The 15,853-nt window shown below is 49.7% G+C and overlaps 1 protein-coding gene across 1 annotated transcript in view; it reads left to right on the forward strand.

The window, feature by feature from the left end:
* Positions 1-5,662: 5,662 nt before the first annotated feature.
* The window catches only part of SLC6A12 (solute carrier family 6 member 12), a 40,333-nt gene continuing 30,142 nt past the window's right edge, over positions 5,663-15,853 (forward strand). The window contains exons 1-2 of the mRNA XM_030479917.1: positions 5,663-5,742; positions 14,859-15,055. Coding sequence (XP_030335777.1) covers positions 14,863-15,055 — 193 coding nt within the window. The 5' untranslated portion in view covers positions 5,663-5,742; positions 14,859-14,862. The remainder of the gene's footprint in view (positions 5,743-14,858; positions 15,056-15,853) is intronic.

Genomic DNA, 15,853 nt, shown 5'->3' on the forward strand with positions numbered 1-15,853 from the left:
GATCCTCTCTGTCTCAGTTTTGTCTTACCAACATCCCTTGCTCACAGCATATTAGGCAGGATGTGTGTTAATGGGGCCTTGCTGGGCATTCAGGTCTCGTTCTCTGTTGCACTAGCACATCAGTACGGGAGGGTGGCCAGAGGAGAGGAAGCTTAGTTAGGGTAGGAAGAAAACCAGGGAACACTAGTTCGGAGACCGCTGTATGTGTTAGGCCTGGGTACCTAGGTGAAATGGTGAGTACAATGCACCTTCTGCTGGAGCCATTGCCAGCTCCCAGCCAAAAAAGTCATCTGGCTGATGAGCCACTGGGCTGTTCCTGTGTGGGTTTGTGTTTTCTTCGTGCAAGCGAAGGCTCACGGGAAACTCTCCCTTGTCTCTGCAGGTCTAGGTCTTTTTTTGTACTGACTGCCTTCCAAGTGCTCTAGAGCCAGTCATTTTGGTTTTCCTGCCTATGGAAGAAGTGCTGCGTGGTTGAAGCGGGATCTGTGTGTAATCTCTATAAACAGGGCCCCTCGTTTCCAGGCTGTTTGGGTAAAAAACAATAAAAAAATCAAAGAGCTTGTGTTTGAAGTGCTGCAGCCCCAGCATCCGAGGAGGGCAGCCAGAGGACACGTAACGCCGGGAAGCTGGATGGCTCCCAGGAAACCCTAAGGAAAGCTGGAGCCCGGGAAGAGCCGAGCGAGTGGCCGAGGGCTCTCGGCTTCCCGAAGCGCACACGGACACGGCTGGGCACCGGGCCACGGCTCCTGGTGCCGCGGGAAGAGGCGAATTAAAGCAGTCCGCGCCGTTAGCCACAAGGTGGCCCCAGGACCTCACCTACCGCCGCGGCCGGGCCGGGTCCTCCCCGTCGGAAGGTGCTCTGAGCCGGGGGCTCTGCCCGCAGGGCCGGGGTTTGCCCATTCGCTAGCCTTAGGCCGGGGAGAAATCTCCCCCTGGGTCACGATGACCCGACCATTCCCTATTCCCCCTCTCCCCGTGTCCCGTTGAGGTTTTCTCGTCTCCGCAGACAGCTGTATCCCACAGGGATTGGTGACCCCAGCTCTGGCATCCACTGGTTTAGATCTCTAGGCGATGGGAAGTTCTTGGGCTTGGTTTTCTTGGGCTTAGTTTTGCCCAGTTTAATGTTGTTGGAGTCTAGTTGATGGTGGAATGAGGTCACGAACTTTCACTTATGGAAACTGAAACTCTGATGAGCACCAGGTACTGAGGGGATTGCTGCTGGGAGGGTTTGTGATGGTGCAGGTTTAACCCCTGGGAGGGAGAGCCCACTGATCTGTGGTCCTCTGGGGCTTCACTGGCTCTGTGGAAACCTCATCTCATTTCCAGCCTGTTCTCCCTTTTCCCAGACTATTTTCCACGGGGACTCTGAGGCAGATTGGTTTCTAGGTTGTGTGCACAACCACGGGTGAACCCCTGTGGTCAGCCCTGCACCTCCCCTATCAAAATCTCGGGCTCTGGGTTCTGCACGCCTCACCCACTGCCTTTGGAAAGCAACAGAGATGATGAAGTAGGGCTGGGAGCAGGAGGTCAGGGCTAAACTGGCTGACATGGTTTTCCTCGGCAACCTCAAAGTCTCAGAGCTCCAGATTCCCCAGCTGCCACAGTGCTTCATGGTCCTCATGTGCGAGCTGAGGGTAAGAAAGAGCTTAGAAACACAGGGAAAGCCTCTTTTGGAAGAAACCCACAGTATGATGGAGGATGGAGCTATCCAGCTGCCCTGCCACTTGGATATGGTACTGCCTGGTAGGAATTAAGTGAATGGAGTTCAATACAGAAGGGGTTTTTTCTGTTGGATTTTTGTGTGAATCATATTAGAAGCTCCAGCAACAGATATTTTTATTCATGTAATTCTAGTCTTAAACAGAATTATACTTCAATTTTCCAGTAATATCTGTGAGAGGTATGGCCCACTGGGAAGATATTATAACCCTAATAGAAAATACTAATTGTCCACAGCTATTTCTCAAATATGGTTGATGTAGAAAGTCTGCTCAGCTGCATGTAGGTAAAGTGGGAGTCTGCTGAAAGGCTTGTGACTTGCTTTGTTTCTAAATAGTCTGGTGTCCAGTGAATTGGGCATGGGGTTTTTTGATCTGGTTATGTATGAGTCGGGAAACCTCCAAGGCCTGTGTTCCTACGTGGCCCAACTGTGGAAAAGCTTTGGATGAGCTAGGCGGGTCAGATAAGCAGGAAAACCAAAGGTCTTATTTCTGATAGGACCTTAAGATATTAGATAGGACTTTAAGTACTGGAAGATAAAGTACTGGGATCTGTGCCACCTGGCTTGAAATAGGAATTAAGTATATTCTGTATTGCTCCTTGAGAAGGTTGATGGACTAAATCTGCAATTAATATGTTTGAAACTTACAGATGTGGCATTTCTCACAGTGCTTTTTAAGACTCCATGATTAGAGGGAATTTTGTGGAAAATCAGAGTATGGTGATTTTGGCATATAGTGATTGGTCATGATTTGGAATATTGTGAAAGGGATTTTCATTGCATTCAAGATCAGCTCAGTACTCCTTCTCTTGCAGTGTATGGAATTTACCCCTGCTCATACCTTCAGCTGGGGCAGGCTCTGGGAGCAGGTCCCTCTGTGTGGTGGCACAGCAGTGCTTTCCCATTCCTCCTGTGCACCCTCAGGCACCGCAACAGGGCTTCCTCTTGTCTTAGTTTTCCTCCCTGCAAAATTGGATGCTGCCATCCCTTCCTTTTCAAAGTGGCTTGGGATGCACCGTGGGGAGGGCGACAGAGACCTGGGTGCTGCTGGCGTCAGAGCTGCACACAGCGCGGGGGGCGTCCAGAACTGAGAAGGGCTCATGCTGGCTGGAGAGGGGGGTGCTTTGAATGCTTCCAGGATTTATTGCAAGCAGCGCTTTCCTTTTGGGGACGGAGTGTTTAAGGGCAACCTCGCTCACGGTCTCCCCATTCCTGCTGCCGGCAAGGCTGTTTCTTTCTCCCCCAGCTCCCTCTGTATCCCTGTGTCAAGACACCTTTCTTGGCTGGCATTTATCCCCACCCTAGAAATTCCCAGAGCTCATGCCCTGTGCCGGCTGAGGCTGTGGCTCCTCTCCTTGGGCTTGCTCAGAATTTGCATCCTGCCGCATACGCCCTCTACCAGCCCCTGTGGTAAGCTGCCTCTGCCTGGGGCAATGGCAGAGGATGCTGCTGCGCCGTGGGGAGACCTGAAGTCAGACTGCTGTGTCCTTTAGCAGCCCTGTCCTACCTACACATCTGTGCAGCCCAGGGTGTCTGCTCAGGGGCTGTCTCTGCCAGTGAAAGTGGCAAGTAGTGGTCAGGGAGTGCATCATCCCTTCCCTTGCCTTCCCCCCAAATGGGGCTGAACACAGTCCATGCCCCACAGCTGAGCTGCTCAGAAGATGCTTTCTGGGTTTCACTCTGGGCCATCACGCTAGTGCAATCCCTTGTGTGGAGGCTGCTGCAGTGGAATAAAGGTGCCCCACATACCTGCAGTAGGATTTTAAACCAGTGAATTATTGCCTGGTGGGACAGAGTAACTTCTGTTACCTTCTGGGCTGAAAAGCAGAAATAGCAGCCCGTTTTTCCTGCTGGAGAATGATTTTTGTGCATTGCTGGATAAAGTTTTCATTTAGGTTGACTTTCTTCTTCTTTTACCTTAATGTCACAGGTCATTTCCCATCTACAGTTCTGTAAAAAACTGTGATATTCCTGCAAAACACTTCAGTATGGATAAATCAAGTTTTTAGGTCAGCTCTGCTTACCTAGGCTTATCTCAATCCCCTTTTCATATCTGGATAACCTCTATTGCACCTTTTCCTCAGCTCTGCTGGGTCACACCAGTCCTCTGTGGCACGATGGGCAGCAGGACTGTCCTTCATTAGCAGAGACAGAGGCAGTGCAGGGCCTGTGTTGTGAAGCCAGTCTTTCAGAACTTCAGTGACAACTCCCAAAAGGCAGAAGATGGAGTCTGGCCCCTCTGATGTTGATCCCAGCCCATACAAGGGAAGAATTGGTCTGTATTTCTTTGGGTATGGGACCAATCCACTCAACCAGCCCAGAAGGTAGGTGAAAGCTAGGGATTTGAAAATGTTTGGAAAATTTAATGGATTAATCCTGGATTAATCCTCTGCCCCCATGGCCCCATTGCCTGACTGGGGCCTCTGGGACAGAGCTGGGCTGGCTCAGAGCTCTCCATCCCCGGCAACATCCCCCAGCACTCACTCCGAGCTGCTCTGCCCCCTCTTTGCACTGCCCAGCAATATGGGCTCAGACCAGCTGCCCCCAGAGTCAGCTGAGGTAGTAAATAAGCTGCCCCAGAGCAGAAGGAGTCATTTGTCCCTACCGCTTCCAGCACTGGCATCAGTGGTTTATCCTGATGATCCCACCAGGCACAAGCATGACTCCTGTCACGCATGCCTCCAGCATTGCTTGTCCCCAGGGCAATCCGGTGTGCCTTAATGCAGTCTGCTTCTCCGGCTTCTGGCACCCAGGGAGGATTTCTTTGGGACAACATTAAAAATGACCTCTATAGATCATGCAGGCACGTAAACCTACCACTTCCCCCCTCCTCTGCTGCAGTGAGGACTTCTGTCAGCTCCCATGTTTCCTGCTTAGGGGGCTGAGGGATGCTCAGCTGGTGAGGTCTGATACAGGCGAGCAGATTGGAGCATGTGCTGGATGTGTCCCAGCTTCCATCCCATGTGCTGCTGTGGTTTGACCACATGGATATGCGAAAAGTTCAATAGGAATTTGGAGGCACATCAAAAGGCAAAGCAGTAATGGCATTAAATATAACATTTTAAAAAAATAAAATCTGAGCTGAACTATCTTGAGAAAAATGGCAATACAGGAATGTCTGCTGCCGGTATTGGTCATGAGAGGCCCTGGAAAAGTGCATTGGGCTGAGGTGCATACACAGAAAGCCACCAGGGCAAAAGCACAGAGGGATTGCTCACTTCTAGCGAGCACACAGACATTATAGAATAAAGGTTCTGTCAGTATCTCTCCCTGCTGGCAGAGCTCCGTCCTTAGGAGCTGTGTTTGCACTCACATTGCATGGCACAGGCACGGAGGGGTCTGCCTGAGCTTGGGACAAACATCCCACCTCCACCTGCTCTCTGCCTTTTGCTCCATCTTCTTGATGGTGCTCGTGAGCCCCAAGCTTGGCCTCTGAAGGTTTAGTGTAGTGGTCCCTGGAGATGGAAACAATTCATTCTGCACATTTGCAGGACTATTTAAGGGATGCCACTACCCCACTAAAGTGTTGGAGCCCTAGAGCAGTGAGGATGCATGTTAGCCAGCTTGGGCCATGCTGTGGAGTCTGCAAGGGGAAAGCTCCCTCCTGATGGTGTTGGGAGGACCTGGAGTCACTCCACTGACTGCTGCGGTTGATCTTTGCAAACTTTGGGCATTTCCCCTGCCTGACCATGGCTGCTTTCTTTTCTTGCTTTACTGTCAGGGCCACAGTTCAAGGTCTGGAGAGGAGTATGCTGTGAGGGAGCTGGGGAGAAAGTTCTGCCGCCCCTGTGCACCTCCCTTCCCATCGTCCCACCACCTGCACCTACTACACGTGAGCTGGGTGATAGTTTGGTGCTGGGAGCTGGTGGAGGGGAGGGACGGGAGGAGGAGAGAGGGGAGTCTTTGCCTTAACTCTTGCTGTATCTCTCTGGCACTCAGTGGATCCCCTGCCTGGACTTCAGTGGGACAAGACAGGACGGGACGGGACAGGCTTGCCTTGGGGAGACCTGCACTGGGTTCAGGTGAGTTGGATGCTTGGTCACTGAGTAGATCTGGTTGGAAGTGTGTGTCATGCTGGATGTGTGTGTCACTGGGAGTGCTGGTGTCTCTGGCACTCCCGCTGCTAGCTGCTATACACCATCTGCCTGCTGTGCTATGGGGAGTGGGCCAGCAAATCTGCAAGGGGAAAAGCTTCCCAACATTAAGCAAAGGAGGAGAGAGCTGGAGGATGGAGAGCAAATAAACAGTTGGATCAACCCAGGGAAGTGGTTTTTCTGTCAATGGTTCCTATAGGAGAGGATGGGCAGCGGTGCTGCTAGAGGCTGCCAGGAAGCTGCAGAGCAAGGGGATGTCCGAAGGATGGGTAATTGGTGCTGAAGGCTGCAGCAGCAGAGAGAAAAGGACTCAGACAGCAGAAAGATTAAGAAGATAGATGAGAGGAGGATGAGGATGGGGATGAAGGACAGTGATGGCTAGGTGATAGTAGGTATGGGAGGGGTAGGCTGTAAGCATCTCAGCTCCTGCAAACATGAGGCAGTGACTCCTCCTGTGCTGTTCTGCAGAGGCGATGGCCCTGGCCCATTGACTTGGGGGCTGCAGCTCTAAAAGATGTGCTTAGGAGCGTGCTCCTTGTTCTTCTTGCCTCAGAGGCTTCACCAAATTTGTTCCTGCGTAGGAATGAGGCAGTGAGACAGCACATTTTGTGCATGTGCTAAACTCTGGGGATCTGTGGGCATATTTGTGAACAAACCCAGGCAGAACACATGGGGGTTTCATAACACTTGATCTGTGCCTCCTTAAACGAACAGTGCTTTTGAAGTAATCACTACCAATCAGGGCTTTCATCTAGTGCCATTAGAAATGCCGTTGCCCGAGTTTTTCCTCTTTCACAGCTGCTGATATGAGAGCCTGAACCTTGGACCTGACCTCTGGAGCTCTGCAATAGCCCAACTCTGCTGGATTCCTGGGTGCAGATGTGGTACTTGCAGCAGGCAGGCTATGAGCCCTGTGCCATATCTCTACCTGCTGTTGCTCCCAGGCAGGGCTATAGGAAAGTTTTGGCACCCTGGGTTGGAGAGCAGATACCTTGCCTCTCGGACGGTGCAGGTGGGATGCAGTCCCATTGCATTGCAATGCAGTGTTACAGCAGGCACTGTGAGGAAGGGGTTACAGCACTGCTAGAGTCATAGTCCACACACATGCCTCTGCCTGTCCTGATTTCACCTGATGTCCTGTGCAGCAGCTGGAGATGGCTGAGCCTGCCCAGGTTCAGGCAGATAGATCCCCACCCCGCACCTGAGCAGGATTTGGGGTGCTGGGCTCCCTATTCAGGGCTGAACAGGAAGCTCAGTACAGGGATGACCATGGCAGGGAGCCTGTGTGGCAGTGCCCTGCGATGGCTGTGCACACATGTAGGGTCTGCCAAAAAAGCCGTTGGTTCCCTTCATGTCCCATGCTGTGAGGCATAAGGTAATGTGTCATACCATAACCTCATCTGCCTTTTGGGAAGTTTTGCTTGAGTACTCTTCCCCCAATGCCCCGGTTTCTCACTGCTGATAGCAGATGCCCCCAGGCTGTGCTTTTGGGTGGTTAGGCAGGTGTGTCTGCCTGGGGGAGTTTAGCTAGAAATGCCTAGAGCAGTGTGATGCCAAATCCCCTGTGCTGCTCTCCTGCCTTCAAACCAGACTTTTGGAGGGATTTTCTACCTCTGCTATCCTGCCCCAGAGCAGCAGCCCCAGGGAAGTGACTACAAGGTTCAGATTTTAGGGGCTGCAGAGGTTAGGACTCTTGCGCAGGCCTGCATGCACCTGCAGAGGGTAGCTGCTTTGCTGCCCACCCTTCCCTCATCCTCCATCCTCAGGCTGACCTGTGTTAGCACCCGGTGGCCGAGCTGCAGTGCTGAGGGCTATCAGCCTCCCTCCCTTCCTTGCCCTGCCCAGGGCTGCCAGCTGGCGTGCCTTGCTCTGGGAATTTTCCGCCCCAGGGAGGTGGCAGCCCTGTAGCCACCGTGTCCCCTCCTGTGGACTCTGTCCTGTCCCTGTAGGGTGCCTGTGGGCTGCACCGCAGGTCGCTGCCCCGCCGTGTTCCTGCTGCCCCTTTCACCCTCTGTGCCGTTCACCTGCCCCGGAGCCTCGGCTGTGCGCAAGCACCTCTGACGCAGATTGGGCACCTCTGGCCACCGGGTGGGTGGCTCTAGGGGCTCCATGGGGCCAGCCTGCCTCTGTGCCCGTAGGAGACCTGCCACTGTGGTGCTCCAAAAGAAAAAGGTGGATCCCATTATGGTTGCATGCTGTGTGCAGTGGGTACGACCAAACTACAGGCTGAGCGGTGGTCTTGAGAGTATCTGCTTTGACACAAAGGCTGATTTCTGATCTATTTACACCCCGCTTATGGACTTCATCAGTTAGTCTTTTTTCCAGGCTGATGTAAGAAACCACCTCTGTGTCTCTGTAGCCCAGAGCAGGGATGGTGAGCCATAGACGCGGACAGAGACTGAACCGGCACTGAGAACAACAGCCTACACTGCTTTTAGTGAGGGATTTGCCACTGATCCTCTGGAGAGTCCAGGTACTTTGGAGGCTCTCCTGTCCTGCCAGCAGAGGACAGGGCAGGAGCCATTGGGTCTCCTCCTGAGCAGGGTGTATGTAATCTGAAAGATGATGCTCTATAATCCTTGCAGCTTGTATCAAAGATGTACATGTCATTGGTAAACTCACAGTGGCTCACTCTTACTGGTGTCAGTAAGCAAACTCACTGAATGCAGAAGCGTTGCTCTCTTTCCATGTTGGTGAAAATGTAATCAGGACCTGATCCTTGTAACAGTCTCCTGTGTCTCATACACCTTGCTGAACAGATGCTTTGAGAATGCCCTGCATCCCACAAAACCTGGAAATTAATTAGAAGATGTAAAGAAGCCAACTAGCTTTCAGCAGCTTGAAATGAAAGGCATTTTAATTCTGATTGCTGTCCTCGAGTTGATCAGTTTTTCTCGTGCTACATCTTCCCTTGCCTTTCTCCTTTTTGCAGCTGGCGTGAGCAGCTCTCCAGCAGCAGCAGGTTTGGAAGCAGCCATGGTTGAAGCAGCTGTCCCCGCTCACGTAGCTGCTCTTAGATCCACTGGAAAGCACTTGCTTCTACTGCTGATGTTTTCCTGTCCATCCTGCAGATACAACCTATTCCAGTAGCAGCCCACACACACTGATCTAACAGGGTTTGTTCCTTAAGCTGTACCTTGGCACTGCTGCTCCTCACTGAGCCCTGATTTTCTGTCTCTGTTCCCACAGCCACCCCTGCCATTGGAATGCAATGCAGGGTTTCAGCTACCAAATAACTGCTGGTTCATATTGTGCAACCAGAGAATTTTCTGTGTCCTCCTGCTCCTCCTTTTGTAGCACAGCCCAGCCTGCTTCCTTTCTGATTCCACCTTAAATTGCAGTTTACATGCTTGGCTGCTGCTTGTTTCAAAATTAGACTGAGAAATACAGGTGCAGTGCAGATGTCTGCATCATCACCTGCAATTCTGACTTCTGCAGCTCAGGCTGCACCTATGATTGTCCAAAGGTGCTTTAAAACTGTGCTTCCTCTAATAGGTGTTATCGGCTACTTTTAAATCACATCTCTATTCACTGTTCACTCTGTTTCACTGTTCTGTCTTGAGATTGTCCTCCTCTCATTTGCCTTAAGATAAAACACCAGAAGAGGTCAAACGGAGGATGTTACCTTCCCAGCAGTAGGAGCTTCTGTGTGACAGTATTTGGGAACAGGCAGTAAGTTTGCGGGAAGGAAAGCTTTAGGAGAATCTCTAATGGCTTCTTCCTCTGGTGGCAAACCCCCAGGAGGCTCACTCTCATCTCTCTTTTGTTCCTTGTATTACTTGAACAGCCCTGAATAAGCCCTTTTTGCCCTGGAAGAGGCCGAGGATACCACCACGTTTTGCTTTCAGAGGACACTTTCATTCTCTTTTTCTGATTCTTGCCCCCCCACCCCGTTTAGTCACAGCTTGCTCCTGAATAAAGCCAACAAATGCTGTTCTCCTGCATCTCTGCATTGTGCGTTCACCATATCAGGCCCAACTGGTGAGTGTCCACAGCAATTCAGAAGCATCCTTAGCTTTTCTTGCCTCTTTTTGCCATACTTGAAGAATCCCATGGTGGTAGGTGTGGGAGAAACACAGCCTAAAATTTGTGGCCAAGGGGAGACTGGGCTACCTCACTCTGATACTGCAGAAAGCAACTTGTTGGTGTGGTCTGTGTTCAAGGCTGCCTGCACACTGCTGCTCTTTTTCCAGTGCCTGGAGCAATCGAGGTGTATTCTTATTTTCTTAGCAATAAATCTGGTGGGGAAAAATGAGGTTACCTCTACACACCAAGCCCTCTACCAAGTCCAGTACCATTTCATACAGAGCTGCGTTTTTGCACTGCCCACAGAGGAAGCCCCCTTCTCTCTGTGGGAAGACAACAGGCTGCAGGTCATGTCTGCAAAGGGTGCTCCAGGCCTGGAAAAAGGCACCCCCTTTCAAATGTTTAGGGTTGAAAATACAGCATGGTACTTCTAGAAGAGACTGGAGAGATCAGAGGAAGTTGAGGAGGGACTGTGGTGGTGGTGGCTGAGAGGGTCCAGGAGAGGGGTAGACTGTGGTCTGTGCCAGGTGGCATCTTAACAGTTGGAAAAACTTGATGGCAGAGGGAAAAAAGAGTCTGGGACAAAGGAGTCAGAGGATTTTTCTCCAAAATTTGGTGAAGGAACAGCAGAAAACGTGTAAATAGGCAGCAAGGGGCAAAGCCTGTTCTCTGAAGTCATGTATTAAGAAGAGGGGCATCCAAAGGGAGAAGAAAATATCTGCCTGTCGGGGAGGATGTAACACAGTGAGAGGTTGCAGCTGCTGTGGGAGAGCCAAATTGTTCCTAGCTGGAAACAAGAAGTTATTTGAGTCCCCATCTGGCCTGAGAACATATAGGGCAGGGGCACAGTAGGATTAGATGTTCAGGAAAAGAGCCAGGAGGTGTGTGAATGGGCTTTCTCATAGAAACAGCAGGCAAAGCAGAAAGGGAAGTAGTGGGGATGTGTAATGCTGTGTGTTGCTTTGTCTGGGAAGGAAGAAACTGAAGCTTGTGGCACGAGAGGCCAAAAGTTTGGCCACCAGTTTAATCTACCAGCTGTTCTCAGTTGCAAAGGTTTGCTTCTATAATCAGGGTGCTTTCCTGATTATATTCCTGCATTTTCCCTTTTAAAACCAGAAAATGAAACTACAAGTGCTGCATCTCCCCTCATGGTCTGTGTTTGTCCCAGCTCTGTTTCCCACTGCAGTGTCCCAGCTTCTGTCCTCTGTGTTGACCTATTCAGGAGCCAGAGGACGTGTCAAAGCCCTGGTCTGGGTGTCTTAAGGTGGAGGCTGGCATTCAGTATGTTCCCTTCCTGAGGTTAGGTAAGAGGAGGCAACTCCTTGGTTGTGATCTTCCCCCACCTCCATGTGTCAAACAGGTCTAACACATAAACACATAAACCACAAATATTAGTAGACATAGGCTGGCTCTTCGACCCACCTTGTATCGAAAGAATAAAAGTAAAGAATTAGCTAAGTCCTCTCCTGTCAGCTTCTCATGTCATCCTCAATAAGCCCAGACTTAAGCATCATTGTACTTGATAATGTGCCCTGGACTGCAGCAAATTGGAACGTGCCAAGGACTGTGACAGATCAAACACGTTTCATTAAGTATGTGTTATTTTTTTCTCTCACATTTGACAGTGCGTGGAGCTCTGCTCCTCTCAAAGATGAGGAGGCTGTGCTGCAGCATCTGAATGAACTGATTAGCCAGCTGGCAAGGCTTGCTGCAGGCAGGCAGTGGGGAGAGGGGCCTTGCCTGGGCTTTAGGAGATGAGAAAAGACCGGCGGGAGGACCTTGTATTTCAACCTCCCGATCCAACCCACCAGGTGAGCCAGGTGAAGGGGTCAAGGTTGGGACTGGGAGCTCCATGCTGCTGTGCTGTTGGTAAGCTGCAGAGCTGCTAGCTCTGCACCAACCAGCATTTAGGGTGGTGCCTTGATTTCTGGTTTGCACCACTTTCTTTAAATGTGGGGTTAGAGGTTTAGGTGAGCCTGTCAGAGGACTGATTCTGCTTCATACCCGAGTGTAGGCTCACACCTGTTGTAGTACTTGGTGGATTTGGGGCAGTGCAATCTATACGAGTAAATAGGTGCTTTCCAGCTTATGGACCATAAATGGCAAGGGGTGGGGAAAAAAGGGAGGTTGCTTCCTTAAGTGCCCTGGCACATCTGCATTTGACACTGAAACTGGTTGTGCCCGCTGCAGTACTGCCCATATACCATAGAATCATAAATGGTTCCTGCTGGAAGGGATCTTAAAGCTCCTTGAACACTTCCAGGGATGGGGCAGACACAACTTCTCTGGGCATCTTGTTCCAGTGTCTCACCACCCTCACAGTAAAGAACTTCTTCCTAACATCTAATTAAACCTGCCGTCTGTCAATTTAAAGCCATTATCCCTTGTCCTGTCACTACATGCCCTTGTAAATAGTTTCTTCAGACTTCTTTCTTTTCCAGATAGAAGCCCTTATTGGAAACAACTCTAAAAAAACCCCTCTCAAATTTAATAGGGGACCAGAATCTTTCTGCAATGTTTTTTGAAGGGGCTGCTTGTAGCCTGGTGGATGATCTTCACTGACTCCTGATTGCTCTTCTCCGTGGTTTATGCTCCCCTGTTCTTGCTGCAGTCCCTCTTACTAAAGGCAGTGTTTATGCTCTCATGGGATTCAGCCTTTTGCATTCAGAGTCCATGGAAATCTGCTGCTAATTTCAAAGTGAATAGGATGGGCCCTTCAGCATGGAGGCAGACTGTGGGAACAAAGTCTGTTGTTGCCCTGGGCATTTAGAGAGCAATTGGTGTATCACACTGTGAGATCTGGTTTCCTTTCTTTACTGGAACACAGAGGAAAGACAAATGTCTTGTGCCAAAAAACTGCTACTGAACATTCAGCAGAAGTTGTCTTTTTGTATGCATGCATCTTTCTTTGCCCCAGGGCCTAATATATCCAGAGGGTTAGCATTTAGGAAATCATTTAATTTGCACTAAGCAACTCACAGAAGCAAATGAGACATGGTGACAATGATGCTGTTTTACATGGAGTGAGTGCAAGTATAGCCAACCAGTTCCTGCTTCTGCTTCCCCCTTACCTCACTGAAAACTACACCCAAACAAGTGCCATGGTGTTTCTAGGCTGCTGGGCCAGTTTGATGTTAGGACTACGCTTGCTCTTATTCCCAGTTAGGTCAGACTCCCTACTTCCCAGGAGATGTCTCATACCCTGCTGCTAACCCAGAAAGAGATGACTGGAGAGAGACTAGGCACAAGGAGAGAGGGAAGTTTATCGTCATGGTCCTGGTGCACCATCCTGGTGCAGAAGGTTGATGGATAGGTTTGGTGGTCCTATCAGGTAGAGGACATCAAGGATGACAAGGTCATGCTCACCACTAACTTGTTGACTGAGAGAGGTCCCTGGCCTGAGCAACCTCCAGAGCTGTGCTTGGACTTTGCCCAGGAGAGAGCAAGCTGAAGTGTTCCAGTGCAGATCCAGGGGCAGTGATAGAGTTCAGTAGTGTGGGTGGTGCAGATTGCTGTCCCTGCTGCTCCCTGGAGGTAGGGATGTTCCCATAGGAGGCACAGAAGGAATGATAGATGTGCTGTTGAAAAACTATCAAACCATCAGCAAACCTAATCTGTAAGTTCATGTGAAGGAACAAAGCCCTGATTTCTTAGTACTCTCAGCTGGTGAGAATGGAAGCAAAGATGCTGTTCCTTTGGAGAAGCTTGTTTCCAGCGTAGTTTCCTAATGCCAACATGGGAATGTGTATCCCTTGCTGATGCCAATAACCCCTTCAAAAGCCAACTCCCGCTCAGTAATACAACCAGTGAGATGTAGCTAGAGTTAGGACTTCCCTGGCACAGTTCATCAACTACCCTGCTCGTGTTAGGTCTGTGCTTTCTGGCTGAACTCACATGTGCATCCCTACCTCAGGTAACTTTCTTCTCATAATCAGATGCCCAAAACCAATATGAAAAGGTTGCTAAAAATAAGATTCAGTCTGGTTTGCGTGAATTTTAGCTGGATTTAGATTAACTAGCCAAATAAAGTGCTTTGTGTATGATTGATAGAAAATTGTATCTTGTAACAAGCAGCCACTAACTTTGCTTAATTAAGTTGATGCTAAACATAACTCAGCATTCAGTACAGACTGGAGAATGTCTTCCTTATACCAGTCTAGAGCCTCAGTCACATTCAGTGTGCCTTCTCTAACAGTGACTTTGCTCCATGTTTCAACGGCTGGGATTTTTCCTACTAACATTTTCACTGCAATGGCTGAGCATGTCTGATCTCAGTATTCCCTTGCTCAGACCTGAAACACCTCACAAGTATGAGGTCCTTTTGCTCATCTCAGGGGCTTTGTTTCCTTCCTCTGTGTTGTTTGCAGGGTTGGGCAAAGGCAGAGGATTTGTGCTCTGCTTGTTTGTGACTGGAGGGAGCCTAGGTCAAATAAGCATGTGTGCATTTTGCTGATGTAGTGTAACATGGTGTTCAGGGGGCCAAAGGCAGTGCTCGTGCAATGCCTTGAAGTAAGATGGTAGGTCGTCTATTCTTCTTTAGACTATTAATTCATAATGTTTCTATCACACCCTCTGAAACCATTCCAGATGGAGACAGTTGCTGTATAAAGCATACAGGGAAGGGAAACTCCTTCTGCCCACAAACCCCACTTCACATCTAGCTCCTGTTCTCTTCCTCTGAACTGTGGTTTCCAAAGTCCTGGCTGAGTTTCCGACAATGGTGGAGATGCAGAGCATGTAGTCAGGGTGTGGAGGGGCAGATGGAGGTACGCTAAAGCTGGTGGTCTGGGAAGGATGAGGAAGAGGGCAGTGCGGGAGAAGGGTGAATTCAGGGTGAGTCCAGTGAAGGGGAAAATGCTTTGTGCTAATGCTAAAGAAGCCATTTTCCAGAGGATGAGGGAAACTCACAGTAATACTAGGAACACATCTGTTGTCATGACTGGTCCCCTCCCTTCTCTTCCCACATGTCCCACAGCAGCTCCCTACCTCCCATGCTCTCTTCTTCCTCTATCCCACAGAGACATGACAAGAGCTGTGGCTAAGGAAGGAGAGCCCAATGGGGTCCCTGCAGCTCCCGAAGGGATAAAACAGGAGGAAATGGAAGAGAGAGGCCAATGGAGCAGCAAAATGGAGTTTCTGCTGTCTGTGGCTGGTGAGATCATTGGTCTGGGTAATGTGTGGAGATTCCCGTACCTCTGCTACAAGAACGGTGGTGGTAAGTTCACAGCATGAATGAATTGTCCTAGGTCTGTGGGCATGACAAGAGGTATATGCGTGCCTGGATCCACTTCTCCTACACCTCCTGTGTTCCCACATGCACTTCCTCATTCTCTCCTCTAGCAAGTTAGCTCCTGCCAAAACCAGGAGGAATAAAAACTGAAGGGTGAATCTATCTCCCCAGTGGCACTGATTATCAAAGCACATCTCACAGGTATGAGGGCCAAACTGAACTTTAGTAACTCTTTAAGGCTCTTGGGCATCTTGAGAAACTGGTGATCTTCTCTCAGGCCCTTGTTAGAGAGGACAAAGTCTTTGATGGTGCTGGTATCCTTGCCAAGGCCTGATACCCGTTAGAAGGACATTGCTACTTCTTTCTTAGGAACAGTTCTCCCAGTAGTCAACCCACTGCTAGTGAAACCTGTCCCCAGGAAGTTTGTTTCCCTTCCCTTTTTTTTCTTGTGTGACTTTCCTTTTCCAATAGCACTGCAGTAAGATCATTACATAGTTAAAAATAAAACTTTCTCATAACAATAAAATGAAATTGAGAAAGAGGAAGGGAATAATTGACTGTCACTAACTTTTCTTGGTGAATCAAAATCTAACTTTATAAAAGAAAAGGAGGAATAATAAATTACATGTCAAATACAGCAATAAATTTTCTTTTGTTCTCGTTCTCTAGAGACACCTTGAAATAATGCTTTGGGACTTCCATGTTCTCCTCACTTTAAACTTCCTTTCTCTGCAGACCATGCCACAAAGGCCTTTCTTTCCCAAGGTGCTCTTAGCTTTCACC

This window comes from Strigops habroptila, chromosome 3 (genome assembly GCF_004027225.2).
Source record: "Strigops habroptila isolate Jane chromosome 3, bStrHab1.2.pri, whole genome shotgun sequence".
Classification (NCBI taxonomy): domain Eukaryota; kingdom Metazoa; phylum Chordata; class Aves; order Psittaciformes; family Psittacidae; genus Strigops; species Strigops habroptila.